The 14,937-nt window shown below is 45.9% G+C and overlaps 1 protein-coding gene across 1 annotated transcript in view; it reads right to left on the reverse strand.

Annotated features, from left to right (window-relative positions):
• ADCY10 (adenylate cyclase 10) overlaps window positions 1-14,937 on the reverse strand; it is a 110,050-nt gene that overhangs the window by 23,079 nt on the left and 72,034 nt on the right. The window contains exons 19-25 of the mRNA XM_078854180.1: window positions 12,720-12,856; window positions 10,784-10,909; window positions 7,160-7,441; window positions 5,564-5,920; window positions 3,589-3,669; window positions 826-894; window positions 650-712 (exon numbers count right to left, since the gene is read on the reverse strand). Of these exons, the coding sequence (XP_078710306.1) occupies window positions 650-712; window positions 826-894; window positions 3,589-3,669; window positions 5,564-5,920; window positions 7,160-7,441; window positions 10,784-10,909; window positions 12,720-12,856 (1,115 nt within the window). The remainder of the gene's footprint in view (window positions 1-649; window positions 713-825; window positions 895-3,588; window positions 3,670-5,563; window positions 5,921-7,159; window positions 7,442-10,783; window positions 10,910-12,719; window positions 12,857-14,937) is intronic.

Genomic DNA, 14,937 nt, shown 5'->3' on the forward strand with positions numbered 1-14,937 from the left:
GGTTCTTTTCAGTGCAGCATTTTAGGCTTTGGCTACACTAGCACTTTTGTTGGCAAAACTTTTGTTGGTCAGGGTGTGTGTGAAAAAACACACCCTGACTGACATAAGTTTCACCAACAAAGCGCCAGTGTGGACATGGCTACGTCAGTGGGAAAGCGTCTCCTGCCGACATAGTTACCGCTGCTTCTTGGGGGTGGTTTAAATATGCAGACGGGAGAGCTCTCTCCCGCCGGCATAGAGCGGCTACACATGAGACCTTACAGATTGCCGCTATATGGTCCATAGTGTAGACATAGCCTTAGTTAGTCAGAAGGAAGGAGGAGAAATTCAGTTCCCTCTAGCCACCTTTTTTGTTTGTTGCTTTCTTTTAAACAATATTTTTCATTCCTGAATTTTTCAGGCTAATATATGATGCTGAGGAGCCAAATTCTGCTCTCTGTTACAAAGATGCAACCCCCATTGAAATCAGTGGAAGTCCAATATCTAATAAATCTGTGATTTGAGCTAGACAAGCACAGTTCTGTTTGAGTTAGAAGCTGTTACAGTCAAGCATGGATTTGGTCTTCAATTTCTCATTGCTGCACTGACTGAGTCTAAAAAGAACCCCTGGCTGATCTGTTACATTCCAGGAAGATAAGCTTGAATTTACCTTTCTCAGTGTCTTGTGGAAGTAATAACTCTAACTTCTTGGAGACAGTAGAAGTAGTGATGTCTGAAATTCAGAGAACAAGGGAGAAGGCATATCTAAGGGTGCCTGCCACACACATCCTTTGTTCAAGACAAATGGTTCTGGTACATGCTGCCTACATAGAGAAGAATCTTTACCGGCATTGGGGATCTGGAAAATTTCAGGAGATGGTTGTCTGGACACAGAGATCCTAGTCAAGGGTGCACCTGCTCAACATGAAAAAGAATCAAAGAATAAAGTTCCTCTGAAAAGCCATCTTAGAGTCATCACCTGCCTCTGCTTATTGGAAAGAGAGTGTGATGAGCTTTCATCGCAACCCCGCCTGCAGTCTGCAGATGAGAAAGCGAGTGCTGCATCTATGAAAGTGACTACCATCCCAATAGACTTGCCATTGGGCATTAGCCATTTTCTGTTGTACTCTTTTGTACATGATGACTTGAACACTCCATTCATTTCTTTCTGCAAAAGGACCACAACCAGCTAGTATGACTGTCTTTTGTATGTCATGTCAAACTCAGGTACTGACCATTCATGGTCATGAAAGATTTCATAGCACTTTTCTCAAAAGTTAGAGATGGCAACCCTGTTGTCCTGGCCTAATTTATTTGTGAAAATGTACATTTGGCTCCATAAACACCTTTCGGAGTGTCATTTGAAATAGTTATTCCTTCCCTCCTACTCCTTAAAACACCCTGTTGGGTAATGTTGCTGACACAGAGTAGTTGCAGTACTCCACCCCAGAGATGGCTGTATTTCATTGGTGGGTGAGTAATCCATGTTTAAATAAACTGTAAAACATGATGCCATTGAAAGACACTGTATAAATACTGTAGGAAGTTTGATTGTATTTTCAGTTCTCTGTTTGGCCCTGTTTTATTCCCACAATAAGCGTAATGCCCCTACTCCATTTGTTACATTCTTAGACCTGGTGTGATGAACAGCTCAGTGGTGTAGGGGAGAATATATATAGAGAGAGAGGTTTAATTATTATCACAAAACACTACCACACACGGTACCTCTAATCCACCTAACTCATTTCATTACGAACTAAATGCCCAGTTCTTTCGCAGAGTCTGTGCAAGCTGTACATTCTCATACATTAACATACTAGGTCAAATTCACTTCAGTCCAACTCCACTGAAGTAGGCTTACTCTTCTCTTTAATTATTTTGCAATAGGTTTGTGACATATTGCACATATTTTCCTACTCATACTGTGAACAGCAGCGTTCTTTAGAGAGAGCCAATGTTTCAACATTCAGACTGTCTGAACAGAAGCAGGCAGAAAGGAATGACCCAAATTGGAACTTGATCAGAACACCTGGGCTTGGATCCTTCTTGTTGCCTCACTTGCTGTAGGATCTTACAGAGCTCAATTTTACATTTCATCTGAACAGTGGGAAGTCTTCAGCCGGGCAACACTCCCTAGCACCATGGTAGGGCACTAGGTCAGTACTGACTCAGGGGACTAGGCCTCAAAGGTATTTAGGCACCGAGCTTCCATTGAAATCAATGGGAGTTAGATGCGTAAATACCTTTGAGGAGCTGGGCCATAGTCAATTGCTCCCTGTGATGGGGCTTTCTCCCCATCACCTGCAAGGCAAGGGAAAGAACCCCAATTAGGGATAGCTCAGTGGTTTGAGCATTGGCCTGCTAAACCCAGGGTTGTCAGTTCAATCCTTGAGGGGGCCATTTAGGGATCTGGGGCAAAAATTGGGGATTGGCCCTGCTTTGAGCAGGGGGTTGGACTAGATGATCTCCTGAGGTCCCTTCCAACCCTGATATTCTATGATTCTATGATTTAGTCATATTCCACACTTAAGGAGTGATTAACTAATTGCCTCCTGGCCAGAGGAAACGGAGCAAGGCATTTTAAATAGACAAAGGGTGCTCAGGTGGGGACAGACTACAGAGCACACAGGTTTCTGATGGAGCAAAGCCTTGGAAGCGGATTTAACAGACAGGAAACACCAGAGGAAGAACTCTACAGGAGCGAGTTAGGCCCCTGCAGGAGAAGCCCTGAGGGAGGGCCAGCCAGGGAACTACAGTGGACCCTGGGGCTGCAAAAGAGGTATTAGTTTGGTGATCTGATTGGACTTTCATTTGGACTTCATGTTATCCCTGAAAGGGGTTGAAATTTCCATGTGCCTTGGCCTTATGGCCATGCCACAGCACACCCAGAAGGGGCAAAGAGGAAGCCTGAGAAAGGCCACTGAAGGGCAGAAAATGAGCCCAGTAGGTGAGGCCAGAGACAAGAACCCTGTGCAAGGCAGCATGAGGGGTGCCCACAAGGTGAGGATGTGCTACTAGTACTACGCTGCCCCTGAATCCTTCTCCGCTCTCCATATCAGTGGTTCCCAAACTTGTTCCGCTGCTTGTGCAGGGAAAACCCTTGGTGGGCCGGGACGGTTTGTTTACCTGCCACGTCCTCAGGTTCAGCCAATCGCGGCTCCCAGTGGCTGCAGTTTGATGCTCCAGGCCAATGGGAGCTGCTGGAAGAGGCAGCCAGTATGTTCCTCGGCCCACACCGCTTCCAGCAGCTTCCATTGGCCTGGAGCAGCGAACCACAGCCATTGGGAGCCATGATGGGCCAAACCTGCAGACGCGGCAGGAAAACAAACCGGCCCAGCCAGGCCCAGCCGGGGCTTTCCCTGCACAAGCGGTGGAACAAGTTTGGGAACCACTGCTCCATACCAATTCTTTACCTACCTCTTTTGTTTTCTTTTTTGTGCTCTCTCTCTCATACCTTCACCCAAATTATTTCACTCAATCTCTCTCCCTTATCAGCCACAATCCCTTTTCATCCCTCTTTCTCTCCACAGCTCCCTGGGTTTTAGCGTGGTGGTCTCGCCTCGCTCCCTCCAGGTTACTGTGAATTCTGTATCCGATGGGGCATTTTACCTTCACTTGTCCTCTGGACACTTTCAGGGGAGCATATAGTGGCTAGGGAAGCCTCAGCTGTCACAGCTTTTCGCTCCATCCCTGCCAAATCGGAGGGAGAAACAGACGTTAATAAAGAGCTGTAGAACAACTCCTCATCGCTATCCGCATGGTAGTGGCCAGCAGAAGCCAGTGGGCCATTGTGCTAGGTGCTATACTGACTCAGAATACAAAGATGGTCCCTCTCCAAAAGCACTTACCCTCTGTCTTTTAAATGTTTAGATTGTAAGTTCTGTCCTCAGTTAGACCCACTCAACCCCACCGACTGCCCATGGGTAGGGCCCTACCAAATTCATAGCCGTGAACAACGCCTCACGGACCGTGAAATCTGGTCTCCCGCATGAAATCTGGTCTTCTGTATAGTATAGGGTAAAAGTACACAAATTTTACAGGGGAGACCAACATTTCTTAAACTAGGCGTCCCAACCCAAAAGAGGGCTGTGGGGGGGGGTCACAGTATTGCCACCCTTACTTCTGCCTTGCCTTCAGAGCTGGGTGGTCGGAGAGCAGCAGCTGCTGGCCAGGTACCCAGCTCTGAAGGCAGTGTCCCACCAGCACCAGCGCAGAAGTAAGGGTGGCAATACTGTGACCCCCCCCCCCTAGAATAACCTTGTGACTCCTACACAACCCCCTTTTGGGTCAGGACCCTTGCAGTTACAACACCATGAAATTTCAGATTTAAATATCTGAAATCATGAAATTAATTATTTTTAAAATCTCATGACCATAAAATTGACCAAAATGGACCGTGAATTTGGTAGGGCCCTACTGGTAGGAGTTACACAGCCAAGGCCCGCTGTGCTCTGTGAAACAACTGTTATTTATTATTTGATTGGCATAGTGCACAGGAGACCCAGTCACAGATCAGGACCCCACTGTGCTAGGGGCTGTACAAGCACAGAACAAAAGGTCCCTGCCTCAAAGAGCTTGCAGTGGACCAAATCCTGCAGCAGACCAAATCCTGCACCAGAACTCCTAAATTCTACCAACAGGATGAATTCCTTGGAAAATTCTATGGCTGCTGAAACAGAGTCCACAGGGCCCTGATTAAGATGAATGGGACACGTCACACCTCTCACAGCCATTTTTCCTCAAAGCCATTGTTTCAGGCTCTCTGCAGACTCAGGCAGGTGATACTGCATCTGTTTCCATTTTCTCCACCATCATAAAGCCTATAAACACATCTGTTCCAACAGAAGAGCTCAGATTATGAAGAACAGTTCTGGGGCAAGGACACAGTTCCCCAGCAAACCCTGCAGCCATGGAAGTGTGGAGTACTCTAGGCCCTGTGTCTAGGTGTAGCTGAAGGCCGAATTTGGCCCAGCCCAGGTATCCCCTTCACATATCATCAGCCCAGCTAACATAGCCTCCTTCCCTGCACACAATCCTTCCATTCCACACCTCTGCCTGCTTCCCACTACTCCTTCACAGCCCCATGCTGCCCCCACCACAGCCCTGGACTTTCCCCTACCCTTCAGCTCCTGACACCAGACCTAAAGGCTGAGCAGAAATGTGAGGGGGCATGGAAAGGTTACAGCATATGTGGGGCTTGAGGAGTAGAGTGGGGATATAGGGGAAAATAAGGGGATTGGGAGGGCATGGAAAGGGGGCCAGGATGCCTCTCCACATTTCCCCTAGGGCGGGAGGGGATATGGAGCAAATGGGACTACTGGAGGTGAAGGAGAAGGGAGAGAGGGACTTGGCAAAGGTGTCTGGTGCATCCCACCAGCTAGGAGCAGAAGAAGCCCAGAGGTACACTTAGTCACACCCTCCAGGCCCCAGGTCTCAGAGAACGCTGAGGCTCAATACGTGCCCGTGCAGATGCATTGAGGACTGTGCATTGTCTGCATAGCCCTAGTCTCTGCAGCAGTGAGCAAAGCCCTCCCAGCAGCACGGTCCCTTGGGGAGCCCAGTAGAAACCGGGGCTTCCATTTACCTTCAAATGAGGGTGCCTGAAGATTTTTCAGGGTTGTATTAATGATCAGTGAGGCTGCTTCACTGAATGGGTATTCCTTGTGCTGCTCAGAAATGTCTTCCTGAGACTCAGTGTTCACCAGAATCATCTCCACGGTGTGGCGGTGAAATGAAATGAAGTCCCCTTCTCCGCAGCGTCTGCATTTGTGAGCCTGCCCTTCTAGATAGCTCACGCACTTGAGATGTAAGGCTTTCTTCTGGCTCTTCAGCCAGACCTCATAGGCCGCTTCCTGCAGCAGCGGTGTGCAGAACGCCATGATGCTGCATTGCATCACCAGCTGCTCTTGCTTGATTCGGTTATAAACAGAAGAGCGGATATCTGAAAGACAACGTGGATTTATCCATAAACTCTCAGCTAGGCCAGCTCTCATGCAGAGCTCTGTTTCTGCTGCAGCCACTGATGGAACTGTCCACGCCGAAGGTGTAACACTGTCCTGGGGAGTGGGTGGTAGGGATTAAACCCAGAACCACCAGGTCTGAAAGCATGAGACATTACTGCCCGAGTTAAAAATTGCAGTCCTTAGCCACGGATGTAGTAGGCTTCTCAACCTCCACATTCGGGCCAGAGTTCCACACTACATGGATTATCACCACTTGGTTATACACCAGCAGACTCCGAAATAACCTCATCCACTTTAATTCACTCCTGTTGCTATTGTTGGTGCCAGACTTGCACTGAAATAACAAAAGATAGATATATGGTGATTTCTGTGCCAATCTGTGTGTAGACAAGCCCTTAGACACCATAGGGAGAGTTTGGTGGAATCTAGGTGAGGTAGGAGGAGAACAGAACAAAATAAATTCAGGGGTAAGACATATTAGCTCATACCAGCCCATTTTGACAGTACGTTAGGGGGTTTGGAATGACTATAATTTAGTGCTTTAAAGTATATGCTGCCACATCATGGTTATTATTATTTGTATTAAAATAACTCAACAGAGATCTCAACTGAGCTGAGGGTTACATTGTCCTGGGCACTGTATAAATGCATAATAAAAGATCATCCCTGCACCAATGAGTTTATAATCTACATACGAATCAGACAAAGTTGGGGATGGGAAACTGAAACACAGAGCGAGAAGTAGAGCTTAGGTTTCCTGTGTGTGTCAGGTCAGTTTCCTATCCCCTGCACCCAACTGTCTCTCTCTAGGTTCCGCAGGAGTGACTTGAATGCATTTACAATAGCATTCCTAATGCTGCAACAGCTGAGTTTTTTGTATAGAATATTCCTTTATTTTTTTAAAGAAAAAAGGCATTGATGATTACCCTGAAACAGATGCTTCTCAGGAGTTTATTTCAAAGCGTGATGCGAGATTCTGTTGTGTAGGCTGTGACTGTCAGTAAATACATTTAAGATGCAAGCAAGTACTAAAGCTACAGGCAAAAAAAATCTAATGATCTGTACATTCCCTCCCTACTAGAAATAACCCTGCACTTTATGCATGTTAACAAGATGGATTCACACAGCACTCTGGAAAGATCACCAAGAACACAGACAAGGAGCAGTGGGATTTCAGCACACTCTGGTACCCCCAGTCCCTGGCCAGCTCCACGTACCTGACTCTTGTCCAGTTGATCTGACCATCCCTCGGCAAACAAGTAACTCTATGGAGGGCATATCCTGTGATTGTGCATTCTGGGAGTCCTTTCTTTTATTAAAACACTTGAAGATGTGGGAATCCACCAGGGTTGCAAGCGTCTGGTTCATCTTTCTCTTGGTCCATTCAGGAAGGATGTGGAGCAGCAGCTCAGTCGTGAAAGTCAGCCCGATGATAGCCGCACACTTCACTACCATCTGCTCCGAAGGGCTCATGTTGTCTAACTCAGCCAGTGCAATGCCTACCGAAAACAAGTCATCCAGTAAATCATCACTTCTCCATGCTGGGTGCTCCTGAGACACCAAGACAGTAAGATTACAGTGGTTAGCTTTAGCGTTGGGGGTGAGAGGAGGATGGACGTCCTATCTGGATCCTGTCCTTTTTACCCTACAAATGAACTGACCTGAGTAAAGTCTGCTGCAGTATCCACGGTATGCATCCGATGAAGTAAGCTGTAGCTCACGAAAGCTCATGCTCAAATAAATTGGTTAGTCTCTAAGGTGCCACAAGTACTCCTTTTCTTTTTGCGAATACAGACTAACACGGCTGTTACTCTGAAACCTGACCTGAGAAAGCCAACACCTCAATTATCTCATCTGGAAGCTGCCTTCACCAGCAACTACTGATAATGGCCAGTCATGGGGAATTCACCCACTGGATTTTTGACCATGAGTTGATCCAGGATCCACCATAACTGCTCAGTAGCTTGAGTTGTAGAATTTATTAGGAGGGCTGTGTTTATATTAATTCTTAATAGTTTGTCGTTTAAATGAGTTTTAAAGCGGCTTCCCAGAACAGCATCAGGACTCTGCTGCGCTGAGCTAGAGTGCCGACTACTGGACTGGAAGCTTGGCATGACTCCAAGAGCAGACCAGCGTATTCAGGGATTAGACTGGGGCAAAAGGAGGGGAGAACCTTTTACAATACAAACGCCAGAAGAATGCCTGTTCAGCAGACTGTAGTAAGGCTGAGTAAGTGAGTGAGTGGCCTCCCTCCAAGCTGGAGAGCGAGGGACCACTACACTCCCCCTGGTGGGCAGAGCTAAATCTGCCATTCCCTCCCTCACCGGAAGTCCTGGGGCGGGACAGAAAGTATAAAAGGAGAACCCCAGAGCTCATTTGTGACTAGCAGGGCCGTCCTTATGCATAGAAGACTGCATAGGGCACCTGAAAATTTGGGGCACCACTGAGTCTTAGTGTCCACCCTCCTGCCTCTTCCTATCCCTGTTCTGACCCTTCCTGCAGGCTCCCACAGCTAGGTGCTGCAGCCTGGTGACTCTTACTCTGGAGGGGATCTAATAACTTAAAAGTGAAAAAGCCTGCCATCCCTATTAGCACAACATTGAAACTGTTAAAGAGACATTCAAGTGCTAATGAAGCCATTTAACTGACATTTGCCAACCCCAAGGTATATACTGTCAGTTTCTGAATTTTCTGACAAAAACAGTTGTGCATTACTGTAATATTTACTCAGAACATGTTAGTCTACAGGACCCTAGTTTAAAATTTTCTTTAAAAATATTTCATTCGTGAATTAGTGAAGATTATAAAATCACATCTCTAAAAATTCCTTGCATACATTTTTAGATGCACAATCATCTTTAGCCTTAAATGCTTGGATCTTCAGACATAGTTTTTTAAATAAATCCTTCAGAAGACCACCCTTATCTAAAATACACATTTTAATTTTAATTACTATAGTAAACAAAACTTGCTTCCAAAGTCTTCCTGTCCTTTCTGTCCATCCCCTTCTCCCTTCAAAGCCCACCCACCTTCCCACCCCTGTTGAAGAGAGCCCTTAAAGGGACAACACACCTTTCCTTTCAGATAGCTGGACAAAGAGTTTCCCTTTCTTTACTTCTGACTATATGATTAATTAGTTTTAAGAGAACTCTCCAGCAAAATCAGTACCTAGTAAGATATAAAAACCTTTGTTACGCCTAAAATCTTTGGAAACATATTTTTTAAAGTGGTAAAATTTCATAAACACGTCTATTGTTATGGAGATCACACAAAGTAAATTAGTGTTCCCTTTTTCTAAAAGCAATGAACATTATTATGAACACACTAAACCTCTGTGACTAATTAATTTAAAATAATGTCTTTGTTTCAGTGAGTTAAATATGTAGTAATCTGGAAGTATTACTTTATGAAGGCTTAAGAGTACATTTAAAATATTATCAGTATTTCTAAGCTGATTTTAAGAAAATGTAGAACAGAGAAGAGCTGCATCATGTATTCCATAATATTTGATATTGTATTCAGCAAGCCAGCTGACTCACCCTTACTACAAAGTTTTTGCAAATAAATCTCTGACAAACTTTAGGGCATATCAAAAAACCTGTGACGGATATTTTTTATTCCCAAGTTTAGTGCTTTTAATTAGGTACCTTCTGCATGTCCAGTCTTCACCATCTGGCATGCGGTGGAAAACATGCCCCGTTTTCTTTAGAAAGAAATTGCAGAAGAGTGGTTTTTTCAAATGTGATTTGCTTCATTTGGTTTCAGAGATTTGGCCGGAAGGGGGTGAGCAGGATGGGGGAGGGAAGAGAGGAGGGAGACAGTGGGGAGAGGGCGGGGTCTGGGTGGAGTGGGGTGGGGCCTGGGGCGGAGCAGGGGTGGAGTGTGGGTGGGGCCACAGGCGGAAGAGGTGGGCTGGGGAGCTAGCCTCCCCAGGCGGCCGCTTCACCCACAGCCAATGACAGCAGGTAAGAGCAGACTGGCTCCTGCACACCGAGCGTGCACTGCAGTCTCCTTAGGCAGGGGTTGTATTCGCAGAGCTGAATGCCCCGGCGCTGCACATTCTGCATGAGAGAGAGGGTACGGGGGTCTCTAGGAGGAACTGTGACTCTCAGCCGCTGTGAGGTGGGCCGTGGGGCTCGGTAGCCTTTGCTGCCTCGTCCCTTCCCCCCCCCCGCCTTTCCCCCCCCAGGCAATGAGCCTGGGCTGCCGTCGGGCATAGGGGTACCAGTTTAATAATACTGCGTAGGGCCCCATAAATCCTAAGGACGGCCCTGCAGACTAGGCCCTGAGTGGAGTTGTGCCCTGCAGTCGGAGGAGACAGACGAGAATCCCCAAAGACTCCCCACCACTGTTAGGGCCCTGGGCTAGGACCCGGTGGAGTAGGGTGAGCATAGGTCTCCCTATCCGCTGCTGCCAACCCCACCCCTGGGATGGCAATCTACCCACCTTAGGCCAGATGGTGTGCACTTGCCTGCTTTTGCTCTGCCCCAGTCAGGAGGCTGTAAGCCATAGACTGCCTGTGCTCTGCCCCCCACCCTCACCAACACCACCCCCCGAGGGCCAGAGCTTCCCCATAGACTATTGATTACTACCTGCCTGTAGTGAGGCAGAGTGGCCTCCATCCCCACTTGAAAGTGAGGGACCACAACACAGACTTCTTGCCTAATTGGAAGGTCTGGCCTATTCTGCAAAGCTCAGACTCGTCCTTCTCCGCTTTGCTCCAAAGTTCAGACCTGCGCTGTCTGCCGCATTCAAGCTCCCAGGCCCTCTTTAACTGCTGCCCTTAAGGAACAGAATCATTGTGTCCCCACTGGCTGGAGACATCAGGATCAGACCCTTACCTTTTAACGTAGGGGGCAGCATAATATTTTGCAACTTAACGTTCTGGCGAATGGTGCAAATGTACAAGTCATTGTCTAAGCTGGAAAGTGATTCTGTTTTGGAGGGGATGACCTTGATTGCATTGGCTGCATGGAGAGAAAGAGGAGAAAAAACAATTACAAGAACTCACATTTTAATTTGTTTGCTTTTTAAATATAACCAAAGCAAAACAATACTTGGCAAGATCTGATGGGAACAGCCTTTTAGCCATTTTGGTGTGAGAGTAAACTCTATCACCCCGCATGCAAAATGGGTTCCGTTGCATTTCTACTTAATCACAACGTTCCGAGGCCGGCTCTTCTGGGGGCCAAAGCTTTCGTGTTTGGTCCCTGCCCAAAGGGATCGCCTAGATTTTCCAGATTTATCAGATCAATGGCCCATCCAGGCCAGTATCCCAGCCCCACCAGCTGCTTAGAAGAAAGCCGTTAACACTTCTTCCCCTATGGAAATTTGGCACTAATATGTGGGGAAGTACCATCCTAATCCCAGGACGTAAATGGCTGGTTTATGGCCTGAAGAAGCTGGGCTGCTATTTTTCTCTTCCCACTTATTTATTTAGGAAGTTTTAAAAGGCTTACAAAATCATTGTCATGGAATTATCATCATTTTGTTTTTGATATTTACAACAGCTTTTATTTAAAGAAACATTATTCAGCAATATAATCATCAGATCTCTCTAACAGGGTGTGTTACCTTTTCACTACACAAGACGTTTTGTTTCTGGTGATTGTATTATTCTGATTACCCATTTATCAAGCCAGGCATGTCCATCAAATGTTAATAATAAAAAACATGGACAGATGTGCTGGGTTTGGTTTGGTTTTGAGGCAAATGTACTTTGTCTGAATATTGAACAACATATCTAAGAATCTATCCCCTACATTTCTCATATCTTAGCTAGTATAACTGCAAGTGATACTATTCCCATAAATATCAAAATCTTTTCGAAGATATTTGTCTCCATATTATCTTATATCAATTAGTCCACAGATTAACTGTGTGCTGAGTAGGAAAGTGTTTCCTTTAATGTTTTAAATATGTTGCTTTTTCATTTCACTGGATGGCAGCATAGTCTATTGTGGGAAACTATAACTATTCACTATTAGAGGGGTAGTACATAGCTGAAACCTTTTAAGGTTGCTAACAAATTGCATTATAACCCTCTTTTTCTGTGATTTATAGCTTTGTTAGGCATTAAGCTTTGGGACTGAAATTTTCCATGCTTGGTCTCTGCCTCAGATTGGGTTTTTTTTTTGAAAAGTTAAGATTTAAAATGGTTCCGCAGTTTTTTAATGTTAAAAAAAATGCATATTTCCCCCCTCCCCCAACACACACCTCCTTTTTGAGCAGCTTTAGTGTCCCAAAGATTTGGAGCTGGAATAGAAACTTGTCAGGGACAAATAGCATCCAAGGGTTTTAACTCAGTCCCATGCTTTAACCAGTCAACCTTACTCCCCTCCTGGAGCCAGGAATAGAACCCTGCCACCCAGCATTCTACTGCTGCCTAGCAAAGTGCTGCTCAATGTACACCTCTTACCCTCTGCTGCCTCCCCGACCCTAGTCTCTCCTCCTTTCCTAGCCTGCCCAGCTACCCTTTCCATTCCCCTCAGCATTGCCCCTTGCACGCTCCTTCCTTCCTGAATTCCAGCAACCAGTGCCAGGCTGACAAATGTTCCCAGAAAAGATGAGAACTGCCTGGGAGGGTAATACACTCTCCTGCGAACAGTATACAGTGGGCTGTGGCATTTAAGAACGTAAGAACGGCCATGCTGGGTAAGACCAAAGGTCCATCTAGTCCAGTATCCTGTCTTCCGACAGTGGCCATTGCCAGGTGCTTCAAAGGGAATGAACAGAGCAGATAATCAAGTGATGATGAATTAATGACAAGTAGCTTACTGAAAAGGATCTCCCACTCATCATCTACTTCCTCCTCCTCCTCCCACAGATGGAAGATGAGCATGTTGTTTAAATGGAGGTTCCGCAGCAGCTCCTCGCAGTAAAATGGGATGCCATGGCTTCTCTGTATCAAGAACCTAAAGAGAGGCAAAACTATCACTACCCATTAAAATAAAGGATTGCGATGCTCCTCAGGCGATGATGGGAATGGTAGCTACATAGACGCCATGGTGACAGGTGCCTTCACAACACCTAAGGTTGCAGTTGAAATGGACAAGGCTGCACCAAGTGTCCTGTATGCCTGCTATGTGGTAGATTGCAGGGCTGCTACAAGTACAGAGTGTAAACCGTACTGAAGATACAGAGTGTGTCGTGGGGTGAATGGGCATCAGGGCAGGGGGTCAGGCTCTTAGGAAAGCATCTCAATGTTCAAATGACAGTCAGGTGTAAATCAGCACTTAACGTAGCTATGGCCGTTTACAACAGCTGAGGATCTGGCCCCATGTTCTTTTTTAAATGTTACTAACAGCAACTAGATTACTAAAACTGGACCCATCCATGTCAAGCCTAAATATTCTCTGCTAACTCCTCACATCGGTGGCACCACCTTCCTGCAGAGTTCCAACCTGTCACAGCCAGCCTCTTCCTCAGACGCCTTCTTCCTTTCTCCCATAAAGCCCCATCAGTCACAGGAAAAGCTCCCTGGCAAAGTCCATCTAGTCCCCACCTTTTCCTTCTTCAAATCCCTCCTTAAAAGTCACTTCTGCCTTTATGCCTGCAAGACACTGCCAGCTCACATTGGCTAGGCCATCTGCGAGCCATAAGCACTGTTCATTTTGCTAAAATGTACTTGTTTGACTCTCACCCTTCCCATTCCCACACAACCATGCTCTTTGGCTACGTGTTGTAACATACAGTCTCAGTGTTTTTAGGGCAGGGACACTGGAGCCCTCATCCTGACTGGCACCCTTAGGCGTTACCATAATATAAATAAATGCCAAGATTTTCAAAAATGGGAGCTTAAAGTGAGGATCTTAAATCCACATTTGGGCACTTACATAAATTGCCTGATTTTTTCAAAAGTGCACCCAGCAGCTCCCATTGACTTCAACCATGCAACTTTAATTGTGCATATACACACTGATTCAATCTTTAATTAATTATTGTCCCCCACTCCCCCATGGGACTCCTTGCTTCAGTCAATGCACACAAGGGAATCTAGGATCCTATGGTTACACCAGTGTGGGGAGTCCTTGGAGTAATTTTAAGGGTTCCTTCTACATATCCAAACCAGGAGGAGGGTAAGGAGATTCGCTTAAGCACATACAGCAGTTAGGCATCTAACTTCCGGTTGCTCTTTTGAAAATCTCTCCATTTTATACCAGGCTTTTTATTTGTAATGTTATAAACTGGTTTGGCCAATATCCATTGACCTGGTTGCTATGACATTTGCTGTCTCTCAGCCACTTGAACTGCAAAGATTCAACATGTCAGTAAAGCTTCCTATGGCACAATATCCCCCAAGTCCGCTCATTACCTGATGTTTCATCGATTCACAGATTCTGAGGTCAGAAGAAACCACTGTGATCAGCTAGTCGCACTGCCAGTGTAACACAGGACATAGAATTTCCCTGAAATAATTCCTGTTGGAACTAGAGCATCTCTTTTAGAAAAAAACATCCAGTGTTTTCGTACCATGCTTAGCTTTAGTATCTTAGAAAATATGGAAACAGTACTGGCATGCCCATCTGCATTACAGTAGTAAAATGGAAAAAACAATGATAACATTTTAAAATGCACTGTGCAGGGTTTTTTTAGTTGATTGCTTTTAGCTGAAGGCAGGTATCAAATAAGGCTTAATGCATTTTTTAGCCTTGCAATTTGAATAGGTGAAAGGGCAACCTGGAGATAGACATTAGCTAAGTCTGTTTATAAAGCTGGAGATGGAAGCCTAGTACAGACTGGGTTTTACTTAAGCAAAAAGGGAACTGCTGATACAACCCTGAGGACTCTCGGCAGGTCACAAATGGGTATAGCAATAGGCAAAAAGAGTCTAAAACTGGAATGAGTTGCCCAAATTTGAGGTACTGGCAGCTGTGTTCAGCTGGCTGGAATAATGAAGACAGATGGGTGGGTAAGTCACCACCTGCCCCCTGTGGGACATGTTGAGAAGAGGTTGTAGGAGCCACTGGCACTAGATGGCTGGGGGGTTACTCCA

This window comes from Lepidochelys kempii, chromosome 8 (assembly GCF_965140285.1).
Source record: "Lepidochelys kempii isolate rLepKem1 chromosome 8, rLepKem1.hap1, whole genome shotgun sequence".
Taxonomy (NCBI): Eukaryota; Metazoa; Chordata; order Testudines; family Cheloniidae; genus Lepidochelys; species Lepidochelys kempii.